Raw genomic sequence first — 19,595 nt, 5'->3', positions numbered from 1 at the left:
CTAAAACTCGTGGGTAAAAATTTGAGGATATTATAGGATATTTAAAAAGTCTCAAATATCTCTTCACAAATGACTTATTAACTATAAAGGAAATAAATAATAACTACAAAAGAGAAAAACTTAGCTGACATCACCTTAAAAGTGATCAAAATTAATATTGCCAATAATAGGATAAACCAACATTATGTGTTTCCTGATAAGATGTACTGAGAAGGACTTGACATTGTTTCTGTGGTTTTCTAACCAAAAAAAGCATCACCTAAATTGAATCATAGGGAAACATGAGACAAACCAAATGGAGTTTGGTCAATAATAAAAAAAGAAAATCACCTCCTCTTCTCTCCAGATAAGGCAACTAAAACAACAGGGATAAATATAAATTTTACTGCTTGTTGGGCTTTTTCTTTCAATAAGATAACGTGATAAATAAAACCTGGTTTGGTTTGTCTCTACAAAACTGGTCCAAACTCATAAAACAAATGTCAAGGTCATAAAAAAATAAAGGCTAGGAAAATTTTCTAGATCAGAAAAAACTAAAGGCACATGACAACTAAATACAATATGTAATCCTGTGTTGGACCCTGGACCAGGAAAAAATAGCAATAAAGGACATTACTGTGATAACTGGCAAATTAGAATATGGACTGTTGATTAGGTAATAGCGTCAGTTAAATGTCTTCATTTTGATTATGTCCTATGCTTATGTAACAGAATATTCTAGTTCTTAGGAAATGCATACTGAGATATTAGGAATTATGCAACATCCTGTCTGCAAAATACTCTCAAAAGGTTCAGGAAAAAATATATACAGAGCAAATGATAAAACAAATGAAGCAAAATAACAACAATTAGTGAACTGGGATAAAGGTTATATGAGTTCATTGTACAAGTATAGTCCTACAAACTTTAATTTTGATTTTGAAATCATATCAAAATAAAAAATTACAGACTGACAGCTGCCAGAGGGTGGGGGGCGGGGGGACTGAGTGAAAGAAGCAGAAGGAATCAGCTGAAGAACATATATGCATAACCCGTGGGTAGAGACAACAGTGGGGTGACGGCCTGAGGGAGGGGAAGGGGGGGCTGGGTGAAGGAGGGCAAAGGCAGGGGGAATGGGGACATCGGTAATAGTGTCAATAATAAAAATGAAGAGATTTAAAAAAATTACAAAACACTGAAGAACATAATTTATATTTTACTGTCTCCCGATTTTCTATAATAAACATATTTCTTTTAAAATCAGAAAAAACCCACTGATAAATATAATAACAATTATGATCTTATACACGTTGCAACTGCTCTTTTTCTATGTTTAAGGTTGTTCTGATGAATTAAAGACAATGTATGTATAAGAGCCACATTTTTCTCCTTCAGGATCATGGTGGGGGAAAAATCTACAGGTGACCCTGAACAACGCAGGAGTTAGGGGTGCCAACACCCTGGCACTGTCGAAAATCATTTATAACTTCTGACTCCACCAAAACTTAAGTACTAATAGCCTATTGTTGACCAGAAGCCAAACTGGTAACAGTTCATAACACATATTTTGAGTGCTATATGTATTAAAAGGAAATGTTATTCAGAAAATCACAGGGAAGAGAGAATACATTTATAGTATTTATTTTTAAAAATATGTACATAGGCCGACTTACATACTTTAAACTTGTGTTGTTCAGTGGTCAACTGCAGGTCTCTTTGGCAAGGCCGTAATACCCCCCCCCAGGAAGCACATTACCTTTATAGCGGGCCAGGAGCTGCTTGAAATCTAACTGTTGATCCGGCACTGCGTCTTTGACAGAATCCTGATCCTGGAGGTGAAGGGACAGCCTAAGGTCTTCCTCTACTTCTTCAAATGCAGTTCTGTTGCGCCTTGCTTTAAGCTTCTCCTTTGACATCTGTTTCATGGAGCGCATATACGGGCTTCCATCCTGTAACACGTACCTGAGGAAGGAAGACAAAGGAGTATGACTTTGTGTATGTGGGTCTGCAGGGGAACGAAAATGTTCACCTATTTTATGTGCTCATTCGGCAGACTGCTGCTCTGTTTCTAATTACTGTGCTATGTTTCCACCAGTCCAGGATTCTGGTGGGAAACACTGGGATGCTTTTGGCTTTATTTTAAGATAATTCTGGAGGCAGTGAGCTTGAAAACGTCAGAGAATAAAGATAGGTAAATTAGCTGAAAGGTGATTTCCCCACAGCCACATTCAATGGAAGTGGAATGGGGCCCATAAAGTACCAGTTTCAATAAGGTCTATAAGCATGTTTATTGCACACTAAGTTTGAGAGCCATTGTTTTTGGATTTTTGGTTTGAGTACGGTACCATTAAATAAATATGGAATTAGGGTGGGGGTTTAGCAGGAATGAAAGGAGCAGGGAGAAGAAGAAAAATTCTGAGTTGAGGGTATGGCACCAGACATCAAGGTGTTTTCATTCTGGAGCCCAGGTTTCAGGAATGAGGACACTGATCTGGGAGTTCCTGGCAGAGGTGACAGCGGAAATCACACAAGTCTAAGGAAACGAAGGAACAGTTTAATAGTGAGAAGAAAGAGTGCAAGGATAAAGCGCTGGGAATCTTCAAGGTTAAAGGGTAGGAAGAAGGTGCAGGGCTCTCAAAGGAGAGAAATTTGTACCCAATGGACATTACCACTTGCCACCCAGTAGTAAAATTATATAGATATCTTAACGCTCAAACTATACTGCAACTTCTTGAGGGCAGAATGATGATGATAATAATAAGTAACATTTATAAAGCACTTGCTATGTACCTACCAGTCAAGAAGCACTTGGCAAAAATTAACTCCAAGTATTGATTCATTATCCTCATAATAACCCTGTGGAGCAGCTACTGTTAATACACCCATTTTACATGTGATGAAACCGAGTCACAGAGAGAGTGAGGTACCAATATTACAGTTAGTAAGCAGAGGGATTTAAAACTGGCAGTCTGTTTACAGAATCAGTACTTTTTTATTCGTGTTAAATTCTTCAAATATTTGACCCTTCGTCATTTTTCAAAATACTTCATTTTTAGAGCAGTTTTAGGTTCACAGCAATATTGAGCAAAAGGAACAGAGATTTCCCATATGCACCCCTCGCCCCCACACACGCACAGCCTCCCGGGTGGACAACATCTCCCACTAGAAGGTACATTTGTTACAACTGATGAACCTATACCGACCCTCATGATCATCCAAAGTCTGTAGTTTGCATTAGGAATCCAGGATCAGCACTCCTAATATACAATACTGCCTGCAAATTGCAAACAGTTTGTACAATAAATATTTGCTGAAAGGTGAAAATAAAATCCTCAGATGGAAAAACTAACACATTTATTAGTATCCTGGCACTCTGAGGTAAAATAATAATTCTATTTTCAAAGACTTTCACCAAACCTTAATTAATGTCTTTCTTACCTTGTCACAGCAATTGCATCTTCCAGAAAAAACTGATCAACAGGAAATGTACGACCTGGAAAAATAAATAAATAAAATGAAAAAAAACCCCCACAAAACCCTCAGAATACCTGTCAACTATCTTGAAATAGTTTAAAAATGCACAATTCTTTTTAAAACAAAGCTTGGCCCAATAAGGTACGATTTGTTTTGTGGTCTTAAAAATTATTTTTTAAAAAACAGTTTTTAATGATAGAGGTTGGAAGGCATAGATTCTGGTTAGCGAAGAAAAAAACTGAAGGTGAAAAGATGATCATTTACTAATAAAACTTTTTACCTTTAAAAATTTTGTTACGCTTTCCCCATCCTCCCCTCTTTCCCCACAGGGAACCTTTAAATATTCAACAATTGTACTCTATATCAAGAATATAATTTCTCCTTTACATCCATTGTCAATATTCTCTATAACTAGAGCAAACATGACTATTTTATTCATCCGTCAGTGCTTCTGAATTGTCCCTTAGCCATCAACTGCGGAAGGATAAACCAGAGCCCAAGGTGATAACTTAATCCCACAATGAGACGGCACCAAAAGGAGACACAAGCTACCCAACTTCACTCTCTCTCAGAATGGACCAATATCCAGAAATTTAGCTGAATCCAGCAACAAAAGAATATGCACTACACAGATACAACTTACTTCTTTATGACAGATGACCATTATAACCTCACACGTTTAGGTTAAACATAATGGAATGCTAGAAACACTAATAACCTGGACTTCTCAAAACAACGCATATAAAATTAAAATGTCCCAACAATTGGACATAATGTTGCCTCTTGATTGATTTTATTATATGGTTATAATTTTATTTGTTACAAACTAATCACTTTTCTGGAGAGAGGAATTAATACCTATCAATTTATACTTCATTTTAACTTTAAAATAATTTCACTTGCTTATTAGAACATTACATATTTAATGATGCATTTTAATCACCTGGTATAGTAATAACTGGGCAGGAGTTGAAATACTCTGAAAATAGCTCAGCATTTAAAGTTGCACTCATCAGAATAACTTGGAGAGTTGGTCTCTGCATCACAATGTCCTTTAAAACTAGCAGCAGGAAGTCACTAGAGGAAACAAAAGAAACATCTGAGGATCAAACAAGTTCAATGAAATTGATGTATTTTCAGCAAGGAATGTGTAAGACGTATGTCACAACAATTATAACATTCATAAAAAGATGTGATCATGTTCCTAGGTGTGAGGACTTAATATTAAAAAGATATCAATGTAGTAGTAATCAAAATACCAATAGGATTTATCATTGCACTGGTTAATTCTATTTCTTAATATCTACATGTATATAAAGAGGCATATACAAAGATAATCATTATGGCATTATTTGTAGTAGTAAAATAATGGAAACTACCTAAATGTCCACCAAGAAACGGTTAATTATAACAATATCACCCATTCTGTGGAATAACGTGAGGCAGATAAAAGGCATAAGGGAGAGTTCTGGATACTGACATGAAGACATTTCTATGACAATGCTAGTGAATAAAACCCAAGTTGTAGTATGATATGTCCTATTGAATAGCAATATCCCAACTGGTCTCCCTGCTTCAGCCCTTGAAATCTATTCTCAATAGACCAATAATTCTGTACAAAAATAAATCTGACTGAGCTACCCCTCTGCTCATAATCCTTCTGTGACTTGTTATTGATGTCCTCACTGACAAGGCGCTATGTGACATGCAGTGGACCCCCACCACCTATCTCCTATGGCTCTCCCTCTAATTCACTTGGCTCCAGCCATACTGTCCTCCTTGCTGTCCTTGAGGCATGGACCTCAGGTCCTTTGCACATGTTATAAATCTGCCTGGAATTCATAGGAGTAGCTCCTTCACTTCCCTCAAAAGATACCTTCCTTTTCAGCCAGGCCTTCCCCAGCCACCCTATTTACATTTTCAAAGGCTCCCCTCCCTTGCATTTCATATTACCTTTACTATTCTCAGCACTTATCTCTATATTTTACTTATTTATCTTGCTTATTGCTGAGTTCTCCCACTAGGATATATGTTGTACGAGGACAGGGAGTTTATTTTGTTCACTATCCCAGTATCTAGAACAATGCTTGGGACATAATAGGCGCTCAATAAAAATGTGCTGACTTACTAAATGAATACATCATTTGTGTAAGAAAAAAAGCCAAGAAACAAACTACCTATGTCTAACCAAATAAAAATATACCAATGCAGAGAAGGGCATATCATCAATCTAATTATGGTAATTATCTCTGGAGACAGGGCTGGGAATGGTTTGGAAGTGTTAAGGGGGGACTTCCATCTTATCTGCATTGTTTGAATTTTTGATGACAACATATTGTTGTACTACTTAGTTCTCCTTAATCAAATCTTAATTAAATGAGCTAATTTAGTTACATTTACGATTATTTTCTTTTTAAGTAAAAGGAAAATAATATAGTAATAGGCAAATGCTTTTTGCTTTGTTTTCAATTTTTTTTTAATTTATGGATTTTAGAGAGAAGAAGGGGGAGAGAGAGACAGAGTTTGATTTTTGTTGTTCCACTTATTTATGCATTCATTGGCTGACTATTGTATGTGCCCTGAGCAGGAATCAAAGCAATAGGCAAATGTTTAAGTAATTTATGGTACATCCATACTTTAGAATTTCCTTATGCAATTATTAATAATAATTTTCAAATATAGTTCATGCTATTAGATCAAAAGCATCACACAAAACTATATAATCCCAGCTATGTTTGTGGAGATGCATCATTCTTTACCTCATCTCTCCCCTAAGTCCCAATAATCAGCAATTTTACAGGGGAAAGAAATTCTTTTTCTTGACATTTCTTTAATATTTTCTAAATGTTTTAGAATAATCATGTTATCTTTACAATCAGGACATTTATTAAAAATTGTAAAACTAGTATAACTGATTTTTTTCTATATTCAACCTTTATTTACTTTTGATTTTTAAAAAAAATTTATTGATTAGAGAGAGAGCAATAGAAAGGACAGAGAAACATCAATTTGTTGTGCCACTCATTTATGCAGCCATTGGTTGATTCTTGTACACACCCTGACCAAGGATTGAACCTTGGCTTATTGGGGCGACGCTCTAACCAACTGAACTACCTGACCAAAGCCCTATATTCAACCTTTAATCTTGGCTATATTCTTACTGATCTTGGTTCCTAGATTACTATTTTCTGTCTTTTTCAATCTAGGATAGCAATTATTCCTTACTTTTTCTTGTAATTTGTACACTCCTTTCCCAGGGTCTATAATACTAAAAATGCTAATAGAGCACATGTTCATCACTAGAAGAGTCATCCTGTTAGATGGACATCATCTAATTAGAGATACTTAACACCCTCCTGGCATCATGCGGAGCTGGGCGCTGTACTTAGCAGGAATAACAGATGTAAGGCACGCTGTAGCTGATGGGTTGGTCGATGTGGGCTTCATTCAGTCTTTCATTCACTCTTGACACTCATTCATATTTTATGGAACCTATATTAAGTGCTCCCTTCTCTGGTGTGTAATTTCTCTTTATTCAGATGTAAATATATTTTGAATTTTTAACTGTTGTTATGTCATTACGTTTTATAAAAATCTTTTGAGAAACTTTTGCAGCCAGGAACTAAATCCAATGCTATCTAGGCTTGTTTCTCTAAGTTTGGAGGAGAATAAATATTATGAAACACAAAGATATTCATTATATTCAAAATTAAACTGGATATAATTTCCCCTGAAATTTTAAATTTATTTTTATAATACAATCATTTAAATATTATTGGTCTGGTTGAATGCTATCATTTCCTCTTCCAAGTTATTCAGTGATTGTTACATTTTATCTTTCAAATCTTCATTTAAACATTTAGCTGCAAAATAACACTACTTACCATTTTTCCCACCACTGTTTTCTGAAGTCTCTATAAGATTATTTGCCCCTCAAAGATTCTCAGTGTTTATAATCATTGAAAACTTACTGTCTTGTTCTAGGAATTCTTTTTTAAAAATTTGTTTTATTTTAGAGAGAGGGCAAGGGAAGGAGAAAGACAGGGAGACATTGATGTGAGAAACATGGATCAGTTGACTCTTGCACATATCCTGACCAGGAATGGAACCTGCAATCTGGGATTATGCCTTGGCTGGGAATTGAACCTATGACCCTTCAGTTTATGGGATGATGCTCTAGCCAACCGAGCCACACCAGCCAGGGCTCCCACTATTTTTTGACAGCTCTGGAGCATGACCCACGTGACAAACTATGATAAATGCCATTTATTTATTTGAACCTTCCTTTTAAAATACCGAGAATTTTGATTTTATGCCTCAACCCTTTAACATCTTCGAATTCCATTTAAACAAAGTCCAAATGCTTTACTATTCATGACGCACAAGGCTGTGGAATATCGCTCCTGCTTTTCCCACCTGCCCCTTTTCTGTCACTCACCGCACACCAGCCGCAGTGGTACCCTCCCGTTGCTGGACCCCCAGTGAGGCTCCCGCCCACCGCAGCCCTTGCAAATACTGGCCTTGCCCTTGTTCCCTCTCCCACTTCAAGTTTTAATTTAAATGTCATCTCTTCGGACATATGATCCCTGGCTATCTCCTGGGTCTGTCCCCGAAACACAGCATCCCATTTATTCCTTCATAGTACTTATTCCAATTTGTAATTATTTGTTTTTCCTACCAAACCATGAGATAAAGGAGAACAATGTACACTTGTCCACTGTAGTATTCCCAGCAATTAACAGATCACTTGGCATTTAATACAGGCTCCACGAATGTATGAATGGATGTCAGGAGTGAATGAATGACCAAGCGAAGCCCACATCGACCAACCCATCAGCTACCGCATGCATTACATCTGTTATTCCTGCTAAGTACAGCGCCCAGCTCCGCATGACGCCGGGAGGGTGCTGTCTCTTCTTACATGATGTTCCTGTAAGAGGAAGACTTCTAGTGACGAACACGTGTTCTCCTAGCATTTTCAGTATTTTAGACCCTGGAGACTAGGAAAGTGATTCCTCTTTATAACTTAGGGCTTCTCTTCGCATTGTACCCTGTACTAACTCTAAGAAGTTGGAAGCAGAATAAAATTCTCTCTGCCATGTCTTTATTTTATGTGTGTGCGTATGCATTTGGAAAATCTTTGTTTCACCTTTCTTTTTAAGAATTTTAAAATTTGTATACATTTTACTTATTTTTAAAGATTTTATTTATTTATGTTTAGAGAGAAGGGAAGGGAGGGAGAAGGAGGGGGAGAGAAATGTGTGACACTGCCTCTTGTACTTGCCTCGACCTGGAATCGAAATGGCAACTTCTCCCTTTGCGGGACGATGCCCAACGAACAGAACCACACCGGTTCGGGCTGTTTTACCTTTCTTCTGTCCTCTCGTGAACTTCATCAACAATGATATGGGTGACTCCCTGTAGAGCTGTATCTCCTTCTAGCCTTCTCAGCAGCACTCCTGTGGTGCAGTATAACAGTCTGGTGGCTGAGGACTTGCGTGTCAAAGGACATAAAAAGCATCATGAAATTTTTGAAAACAGGAAACACTTTCTTGGCAAAGCCATTTTGAATAGATAGGGATAAAGAACACTGAAAACAATAGTAGTTCCATTTAATATGAAATCATACTAAGTGCAGTTTCTTGTTAGTGACCACAATAAAAGCTTTTCTACTTCATATGAAAATTTTAGGGTTGGGACTCATAAAAAGCATTCAGAAAGTATTATAAAACATGAAAACAGCAGCAAGTGAGAAAATCAATTCTGAATTTGTCCATTCCTTATTCGTTTAAACAGGTTAACTCCCAGGTTTAAGAGCAAAACAGCACTTGCTAGGTCATTTCTGCCAAAAAAGAGTAAAATGTCTCTACAGAGGAAATTAAGTGCAGCCAAAGAAGAGCTCTTATGCCAATATACTTCCAAAAGGACTTCTGAGTACATCCCAAATTTCCCATGAATCTTCAGACACCAAGAAGTATTGTATATTTGAAAACTAAATTTCTGTCATCAGGAAATAAGCAGAGAAACAAACCTTGACACTCTCCAAGCGGATCTGGTACCCCACAGTCAGACCCACCCTCTCCGCTCTCTCCTTAGCAACACGTTCGGCGACGGAGATTGCAGAGATCCGTCGGGGCTGCGTACAGATGATGTTAGCCACCTTCTCCGGTGGTCCACTCAGGGAATCATCCAGTATAAACTGTGGAATCTGTGTGGTCTTCCCACATCTGCATGCCAAAACAAGTAAGTCCTAAAATGAGAGTCTGCAAGTGCTAGTTAACTAAAGAAGAAATCACATGCAATGAGGAATGACAGAAAGTTAATTAGAATAAAAGGTGTTCAGCTTCATCTAGCTTCTAAACCTACCTACTGACTTATTACCTAAGGCTGATAACTCCTACAAATTCACACTCATTACCAGGATGATCAAAAAATAGTTTACTATCATGTGCAAAATTGGGACTATTAAATAGACATTAGATTAAGGTCTGTAAATGCCTCTAGGAATGTGAACTCTACATATGACTCCTAAAGAAATAGGAATATTGTCTTAAGATTATTAAAATACTTCATATTTTTTCCCTTTGATGTGTACTGACTTGGCTATAGATAAACTGAAGTTAAAAAGATAAGAAACTACAAGATACAAAGTTAATACTACATATGAGTTAGTCTGAGCACAAATGTAATTATATTAAATTGAAATGCTTGAATAGATAACAAATTTATGCCTGTGATTTGTCCCCTGCTAAATAGGTTTCAATAACATACGGAGAGTATGAAACAGGAAAAATAACATGCCCTAAGTTGTTATTCAAAGAACAAATAAAAGCTCTAAAAAAAGCAGGATAAATTTAGTAGATAAAAAGTTTTCAAGCTAAATGTTCTAAAACTATCCTTTACATTTTATTTATTTATTTATTTTATATATTTTATTTATTTTTCGAGAGGGGAAGGGAGGGAGAAAGAGAGGGAGAGAAACATCAATGTGTGTTTGTATTTAGTGCGCCCTCTGCTGGGGACCTGGCCTGCAACCCAGGCATGTGCTCTACACTTAGAATCAAACCAGGGGCCCTTTGGTTCGCAGGCCAGCGCTCAATCCACCGAGCCACGTCAGCTAGGGCTATCCTTCACATTTTAAAATGGGTCTTGTTAAAAGCCTTCAGCTAAACTTTTTGCCTTGAAATTACCCCAAGACAGAGGTGTACAATGCCTATAAGCTCCTAGATGTACTTCTGAGTTTTGTTTTTGTTTTTTTGTGATTCGGCTCTGTTGGCTACAGATGCTGCAGTGTTGGTTCCTATGAAATATTATTTAATATTTGACAGGAAAAAGCACAAATAACACCAACTACTGGCTTTTCAAAAGTAGAACTGGCTATGGTAAGGAGGGTACATACCATATTTACAGATGAATGCTGCATTACAAATAAACTGCATTCTTACCCAGTCATACCACTTATAACAAGTACTTGGTGCCTGCTCAACAATTTAAGAATGGTTTCTCTTTCTTCCCAAGCAGGGAGTGATTGTCTTTCTTGCAGAATTGACTGGAACTGCCTGGAAGCCTAATAAAATAAAAGATAAGGTATCAGTTGGGTTACTTTGAATGGCTTCTCACAAAGCTCTGAATGTGAAAACCCATAGTTAGGCCCACCCTTTCTGCTCCTTAACAATTTATTCAGAGGATGAAATTGCATAGTGTTGGGGTTGGATACTGATGACTTTAGTCAGAAGGCTGCTCAGAGGACCAGCCAGAATAAACTGTGCAATCTATGTGGTTTTCCTAATCAGAGGAAACTGAAAGACCTTATAAGAGAAATAAACCCCTCTTGCTTAGTACTTATCTAGCTCTTCCTAGCAAGAGTTTTTAAACCAGCACTGTCCAACAGAGCTTTCTGTGTCGATGGAAATGTTCTATGTTTGGGTTGGCTACACATGGCTACTGAACACTTTACTGTGGTCAGTACTACTGAGGAACTGAATATTTTATTTTAATTAATTTCTATTTAAATAGCGACAAATGACTAGAAGTTACCATATTGGACAGCACAGTTCTACACAGTATCAGATTTTTACCCAAATCAGTTATAGTAAGAGCACTCATTAAAGGGTTCTTTTTGGCCAGTCATCACATCTATGTAACTCAGCCTGACATCTAATGCAATGCTATACAGTATCATGCATTAAAAGTATGGATGCACTTTTGAATAATGTAAGAAATTTATACTAACACATCATTTCCTGCATATTTCATTACACAAATTTGTCACCTCTAAGCACAGTGAACTGAACATTTAATTTTTTGTTTGTACCATCTTATTATTTATCGTGATTTTCTACTCATTTTGATGTTCTACAGGTACTGTACTATATATTAGATAGTTTTACACTCTGTCCAAATCGGAATCACAAAACTTTAGACCTGGAGGGGCCCCACACAGCATCTCTAATCCAATCCCCAGACTGGTTAAGCCACTCCCATTTGTCCCACATCCACCTTTGCCTTCTCAGTTCATTTGCAGGTTCTTTTCAAATAATCTTCCTGTAAATGGGGTAAAAACAACAAAGGCTTTGGAAACAGAGAGAATGAGCTTGAACCTCTATGTTGCCACTCACTACCTATATGACCTAGGGCAAGTTATTTATCCTGTGAGCCTTTGAAATGGGTAAAAGTCCTTTACCCTTCTCCTTTTTCACAGCAATTTCTCTGATGTAAATCATGGTATTAATTTTCCTTCCAGTTACCAGAGTGACTGTCAAGAGTACCAAAGCCACATGATTCTGAGAATACTTGGTATATGCGTGTGTATTCCATTTTCATCAGCTGTGGGATTTTCCAAAACTATCTAAAACATGTGCCCAAGTTTGCTGCGGCATGCAGAAATTTTGACCACTCAGTAAAAGAGAACCAAAAGTATACTAGGGAGGGCAGCCAAAGCTTCCCAATTCCTAATCCCTCCATTCATAACATCAGGGAGGCAATGCTAGCCATTCTCTCAGAATACCCTACCTGTTTTATTCGGAACTGCTTGCAGATTTTAGCATTTTCAGCATGTACTGATTTTGCCTGCCAGTCATATCTTTTGGAAATCTTTTTCTTAAGGTTCACATAGCTTTCATTCTCCACTACAACTGGTGCAGGACCTTCATCCTCATCTGTCTCCTCCTCAGGCTCTGATTCTTTTTCAACTTGAAGGGGATAAAAGGAAACATTTTCGAGATGGAGCCCTTTCTTTATCAAAGGGGGAAAGTCACTATCTAACAAAGTAACAACAAAATCATAAAATGGAGAAAAAGTTAAAGCTTGAATAAAGCAGGTTCATTCATTTCAATATTATTACTTCCGCTAGAGAACTTAAAATGCATCTTCAATCAAATTTTTATCAAGCATATGTGGCTACTGTTAAACACTAAATTAAATTAAAAACAAAGAGAAAGTCATGGCATGCCTTGTTAACCCAGTAGCCTCTTTACACTGAGGAATTAACTGCAAGTTTCAATTATTTGCAAATATACCTAAAATTCAATGACACAAAACAACCTATCAAACAATGAATCAATAATCAAAATGTGTTATGTTCATATAACAGACTATTATTCAACAATTAAAAAAAATGAAGTCCTGATACATGCTACAACATGAATGAACCTTGAAAACATTAAGTGAAAGCCAATCACAAAAAGCCACCTATTGTGTGGTTCTATTTCTACGAAGTGCCCAGAAATGGCAAATCCATAGAGACAGAACAGAGGTTTGTGGCCAACAGGAGTTGGGAGAAAAGAGAAATAAGGAGTGACTGCTAATAGACATGGGGCTTCTGAATAGGGTGATGAAAATGTTTTGGAATTAGACAGTGGTTATGGTTGTGCAACTCTGTCAATATACTGAAAACCATTTAATTGTATACTTATTTTAAAGGGTGAATTTTATGGCATGCAAATTATTTCTCAATAAAGCCGTTATTTTCTAGAGTTTAGAACCCACAACATCATTTCTCAAGGAATACATCTGAAGCCCGGCGCTAGTCAAGTGGCGAGTGAGTGAACAGCTGTCAGCCTCCATGTCTCAGTGCAGCTTCACTGTTCTCTGCTTAGTCACAGTGACTGTATTTTGCCATGTATAGTGCGCACTGTTAGCCCAAATTTTTGAGGGAAAAATAAGGATGTGCATGATACATGGGTAGTACTAATTCTGTATCCACATAAATGTTTTTAGTTCTTTTATTTATGCTTACGCATTAAAAAGTGTAACTCCAGAAAGAAATACTAATATCCGTCTGCAAAATAATACCTAGGAATATAATAATTAGTTTTGTTTCTAAATATAAATAAATAAATAATAGATTGAAATAATTAAAACAAAAGAATTTTTTCCCCTGAAAGTTTGGGCCAAAAATGTAGGTGTATATTATATATGGGACAGCATTACACACGGCAAAATACAGTACCTAGGAACTCTTGTGAAACAATGAAAACTCATTTCTCTGAAAGAAAGACAGCAACAAATAAGAGAGAATCCTTTGATGAACTAAAGGGGATTTACTTGTGGTGCACGAACCGCCCAGCAAACCTGGATGTGGATAAAGGCAGAAGCCGGCACAAACATTTGTTTGAGGATTTACGGATTCATAGAGATAGCTCTACTCCAATGAATTTTGGGGGTCTAGCATACTAAAAGCAGGAGGGTATGAACAGTGATATAGAAAGAAAAGTATCTCTAAAAACTCGTTTCAAAGTAATCCCATATAAAGTATCAGAAATAAACAAGTAAAACCAAATGAATGAAGTGAAACACGTTTTCTGGCAAGATGCTATAAATTTCTTCTAACCCTCAACTGCTAAACTTACATATCACTTCAAACTTTCAGTTCAGGGAGCCCAATCACAGCGATCAAATTGCACCGCACAATTAAAGTCAGGCCACAGTTCAGGGGACTCTCATTCCTTTTTGCCCACGGACTTCCCTAAGGTCACTGGGACAGCCTCGACCAGCCTTCAGGACCTTTGACTTCTTTAACCCATCATTCTGAATGCTCCCATCCCGACCCCAAAACACCCTCCATGTGATCAATGCCTTACATACCTTCTGGAATTTGACTTGAAACAAAAGAATTATTTGGAATCACTAGTTTACGACAGACAGGATTATTTATTCTGGTTCCAGAGGACATTGGCAGAAAGTTCACTGGAGGGACACTGTACTTGTGATGGGTATTTGTTAGTAAATTGACTATTGTCGATTCTTCCTCTAAAAGCGTAATCAAAGAATATACAACAGGTTCTGACGTTTCTGCCGATGTCAAGGCCTTGCCATAAAGGAACTCAGAAATATGTAAACGACAAGCCAGAGGTAAATTCTCATTGGTGGAATAAAACGCCACAAGGGGAGCTTCGTAGGGGTACTTGTGGTCTTTAGAAAATCGAATTTCAAGTTCATATAAAAAAGATGCCTCTTCATTAGCATTAAGATGAGAATCATCTACACTTCTTTCTACTCTTCCAACAATTTGATTGGGGGGCACTTCATGTTTGAATTTGCATTTTGACCCAAATTTACAATTTCCTTTGAGGTAAAATTTACAGATTTCAAGTGAAGTCTCCTGTATACTTTTGGTACTTTCCTTTTGCTTGGATTTGCAGAATTTACTTGTCAAATACTCCAGTTCTAATCCAATGGTCCAGACTCTGTTCTGAATTCTTTCTATGAATTTTTCTCCACAGATTGACTTGAGAGCAAATGCCTCTTCCTGTCGCTGCTCCATACACTCTTTCATGCTTATATGGGCAACTGCCTCAGGGGTCTTCATCCTCTCTCCAAATGTGTCAGAGAAACACTGGGTGAGCAGATGTTCTAGGGATGCCCCCACATCTCCATCACAAATCCTCAGAGCTGCTTGACAATGTTCAGTGTTGAAACCATACCTGCCAAGTGTGAAATGTGACAAAAAAGGAGTAAGTAATATCAAATCACAGAAGTGGAATTCATTTAAATTCACATATAGTTATGTGAAGTTATACCTATATCTAGGCAGGGTTGTATTTTGAAAAGGAGTCTCTGATAATACTAATTCCTCCTTAATTTCCCTAACCTAAAAGAGAGAATATTAGGCATATCAGGCACTTCTGGAACCCATGCAATAGGAAAGTACTCAAAGGCGGAGAGGGGGAGCTGGGTTTACAATATGCTTTCCATTTCCTTGAATTCTCCCCCAAATCCTATAAATGTTGAAAGCAATCACCTGGAAAGTTTCTGCACTGCAAACGTTGAGACGGTAAATTCTGGATTATGAGCCTCCACTAGGCCCGAGCCAGCATATTCCGAAGGATCAGAGTCGGGAACGAAGGAAGCTTCTTGGCCAGCCAACCAGCACTGCGCTTCATCACAGTCAGGCTCATCCTCTTCCTCTTCCCCCGAAACGCTTCTTCTGGAAAAGGTAACACTTTCATACATTATGTATTAATTTCTATTTACTTCCCAGAAAAAATTTAGCAAGAGTCTGAGAATTTAATTTAAAAAGCCAAAGAACATAGGATTCTGACCACTGTTCAGTCACTGATTTAATCTTCTATTCACTTATTAATTTATATTTTGGTAATTAACATTCATCAGGCATTTACTGCATGCCAGGTACTAGGTTAAGTGTTTTATATGTATTATTTCTTTAAAAAAAATCTCCCCCAAAACCCAACCAGATACTGCTAGAATCTTCATTTTTCAGATGATCAACCAAAACTTATGAGAGGGTTAGTAATTACCAAAGTTTATACAGTAAAGAGAAACTAGAGATTCTAACCAAAACAGTCTCACCCCAGAGCCCATATGCTTAACTAAAGAAGTTACAGCTACCCTTCCTTTCTCTTCTCATTCATAAAAACCAGCTCTAATTTTTTGCTTTGCTGCATAACCCCCATTCTTAAATAAAAGATAGACAAGAGATTTGTAGACAGGATGGAAATTGAGCTGGTCATGACTGACGAGTCATTAATTCTGGCAAGTGGAAAAAATTAACTTCTCAAACCGACCAAAATAACCAAAACAGTAAAAGCTGTTAGGCAGATGGTCATGAGTAGTGTAATCTTAAGACTTCATTGGATCAACTCAACATTTCCTCCTAGAACAATACTTCTAGTTGTTCACTACAAGGTATAATTTAGAAGGATGTCAACAAAGCAATTACTGAATCCATATTAGCATCCCCGAGAACAGCCATTTTCAAGTGGTGTGCTGCAAGAACGTTTAAAATGTGCAGTACCTGACTACTTAGTCGAGGGCACTGATCCCCTTTCCCTTAAATTGTCAAATGAAAAAATGACAACAGCCAACACAGCAAGAGCCATAAGGTGTGAATGAATCAAAATTACACCAATTTTTTTGGTCAGATCAGCAAAAAACATATTTTTTGGTGTGTCATAGAATTTTAGTAATTAGTTTATGTGTGCCATGAGATGAAAAAGGTTGAAAATCACTGTCCTGGAAAAAAATAATAAAGATGAAAAGGCAATCTGTACTACTGCTCAGATACTGTAAATCAAATTCACTTTAAAACTGTCGCTGAATAATTATTCTCGCATTTCTCTTAGCTCACTTTCAACTAGCTATATAGCCACAACAGGGTCAGTGTTTGATACAGCATTCAAAGAACACACAGGATCTTCACTGTATGTGAAGATGCCAATACATCCTCCTTAATAAAATAATTTACTCAAAAAAAAATAATTTACTCAGATCCAGCATCTGCATCTTGTTCTTGCAGGTCTCGGAGAAGAGCTTTCACTTTCTCTTGATTCTCAGAGGTCATTTGCAGAGTCTGTAAGGGCACCTTGGCTTTGGGCTTCCATTTGGGGCGTGCCTCTCCTTTCCTTACACTACTGCTGCTAGGTCTGCAAAGGACAAAAGAACAAAATTACCCATTTACCTGCTGTAATCAGAATTGTTACACTCTCCTCAGAGTCCCCATATATATACAACACACACTAGTCAGTCAAGTATCTTATAAAAGATAACAATGAATGAGAACAGGATTTCTATTCTGTATAATCCTTACCAGACTTCATTATGTTGCGACTCCAGGAAAAAAACACCAGTTGGATTCTTAGTCATTAAAACGGGCTTCACTAACTCAAGATCCCTCCGGAAAAAGCAATGCTATCCTGGCTCCCTCTGCTCTAGAGAACTTTTAAAAGAAATATACTACAGATGAAAAGTGTTTATTGCATTCTATTTTAGGTAGTCAATCTGAAAACAATCAAGAGTTCCATTTTACTTGTTAATACTTACGAGTTAATAGCCTATTTTTGAAATATTTACCTATATTATTTTTATTTCTGATTATAAAAAAAATACACGTTCACTGTAGAAAAGAACAAAAAACACAGAGGTCACCCTAATTCACATATGTTTTTCATATACATTTAGAAACTGTACAGTATGTATAAACTTTTATAATTTGCTTTACTTCCCTATCAAAATAAAGCTGGCATTTCCCTAATAAATATTCTCCTACGACACAATTTTAAATAGTTACATAAAGATATAGATATACTAGAATTTATTTCATACATCTTTTGCATTGTTGTAATTTAGATTTGAAAGGACTCTTTTTAATATTTAAAACATAAGTTGTAAGGTTTAACTTTATTCACTAAATTCCTATCTTTGTTTTTGTTTGTTTGGCATGTTTCATAAATTTTCACAAATCTAGGGAAACGAAAGAAACTTTCTCTGTATTTACAATGCAACACATTAAAAGAACCACACACTTACATTTGTAAAGCTGAAGAGCAAAGGAAAAGGTAGAGTTGATTGCGGTTTTTAACTATTTAGTGGCAACCTCTAAAAAGAAATGTTGGCCAAAAATCCATCATTTCCATTAACTTTTTGTTTTGAAAATTTTAAACCCAGAAAAATAAACACCTTTTACCTAGATTCATTAGTTCTTAACATTTTCCATACAGAGATGTACACACACATTTATGTACTCTTCTTTGTCTACACACATACATGTCTATATACATGAGGTCTGTCTAGAAGGTATCCAGCCATGTAATATAAAAATAGAGACATTTATTGAACAAGATACAAAAACATTGTAAATAGGACAATGGTACCTCAGTCCCCTTCAAAGTAGGTACCTTGGGACCTCACAGAGTTCTCCCAGTGCGCCATCAGCTGCCCCGCTGTATTTTCCTGAATCTCATGACGATAAGAAATGTCTTCCCTTTCAAAGGTGATTTTAGTTTTGGGAAAAGCCAGAAGTCACAGGGTGCCAGATCTGGGCTGGAGGGGGGCTAAGTCACCTGGGTGATTTGATGTTTTCACCAAAAAACTCTGCACGAGACGTGACGCATGAGCAGGTGTGTTGTTGTGATGAAGCTGCCAATCACCAGTTGCCCATGGCTGTGGCCTTCTGAATCCTGTGAATAGTTTCCATGGAGGAATGTTCAAGCTTAATGCAAAATCTGATGCAGATTCGTTGCTCTTCTCGCTCAGTCATTTTGAATATGAAAGCCACACAGTACACATGCTCACTCAACAGCATCCACCACCCCACTGACTAGTACAGTGAAGCAGTCATTGTTCACACATGTGCAGTCCAGTCCACTCTCCTCAGCTGCCAGGTTACATCGATACTGCATGAACAGTCCTCATTACGTTAACAATGGCCGGACTTTTTCCAGACCTCGTATGCCTTCCTTCCTCTCTATATGCATATACTGCTGAACCACCCGAATGTAAGCTGCAGCTATCATAGTCACTCAAATACTTCAGCATGTATTTCCTGAGAATAGAGATATACTTGTATACAATCATAATACTACTATCACTCACAAGTATTTTATACTGATACAGTAGCATCTAACATATAGTCCATGTTCAAAGTTCCTAATTGCCTTAATTCTGTCCTCTATAGATTTTTTGTTTAGCATCTACTTAAAAAATGACATTTAGTCATTTTTTTCAAACTCCTTTAATTTAGAACAGTTCCCTCACCTATTTCCTGACATTGACATTTTTGAGGCACTCAGGTCATCAGCTCTCTAGTATAAATTCTTAGTTTGGATTTGCCTGATTGTTTCCTCATAATTAGTTAAAAAAAAAAAAAGATAGGGGAGGGGGAACCTCATTCACCACTTATTTGT

The 19,595-nt window shown here is 37.0% G+C and overlaps 1 protein-coding gene across 1 annotated transcript in view; it reads right to left on the bottom strand.

Annotated features, from left to right (window-relative positions):
• DHX57 (DExH-box helicase 57) overlaps window positions 1-19,595 on the bottom strand; it is a 49,501-nt gene that overhangs the window by 26,198 nt on the left and 3,708 nt on the right. Inside the window, exons 2-11 of the mRNA XM_054567619.1 lie at window positions 17,178-17,336; window positions 15,695-15,880; window positions 14,539-15,377; window positions 12,466-12,644; window positions 10,899-11,020; window positions 9,485-9,680; window positions 8,822-8,946; window positions 4,397-4,530; window positions 3,418-3,472; window positions 1,736-1,941 (exon numbers count right to left, since the gene is read on the bottom strand). Of these exons, the coding sequence (XP_054423594.1) occupies window positions 1,736-1,941; window positions 3,418-3,472; window positions 4,397-4,530; window positions 8,822-8,946; window positions 9,485-9,680; window positions 10,899-11,020; window positions 12,466-12,644; window positions 14,539-15,377; window positions 15,695-15,880; window positions 17,178-17,336 (2,201 nt within the window). The remainder of the gene's footprint in view (window positions 1-1,735; window positions 1,942-3,417; window positions 3,473-4,396; window positions 4,531-8,821; window positions 8,947-9,484; window positions 9,681-10,898; window positions 11,021-12,465; window positions 12,645-14,538; window positions 15,378-15,694; window positions 15,881-17,177; window positions 17,337-19,595) is intronic.

The sequence above is a fragment of the Pteronotus mesoamericanus genome, unplaced genomic scaffold (genome assembly GCF_021234165.1).
Source record: "Pteronotus mesoamericanus isolate MK-2021 breed Mesoamerican mustached bat unplaced genomic scaffold, CSHL_Meso_final contig_101, whole genome shotgun sequence".
In the NCBI taxonomy this organism is placed as follows: Eukaryota; Metazoa; Chordata; class Mammalia; order Chiroptera; family Mormoopidae; genus Pteronotus; species Pteronotus mesoamericanus.
This window is presented reverse-complemented; position numbering and strand designations above follow the sequence as displayed.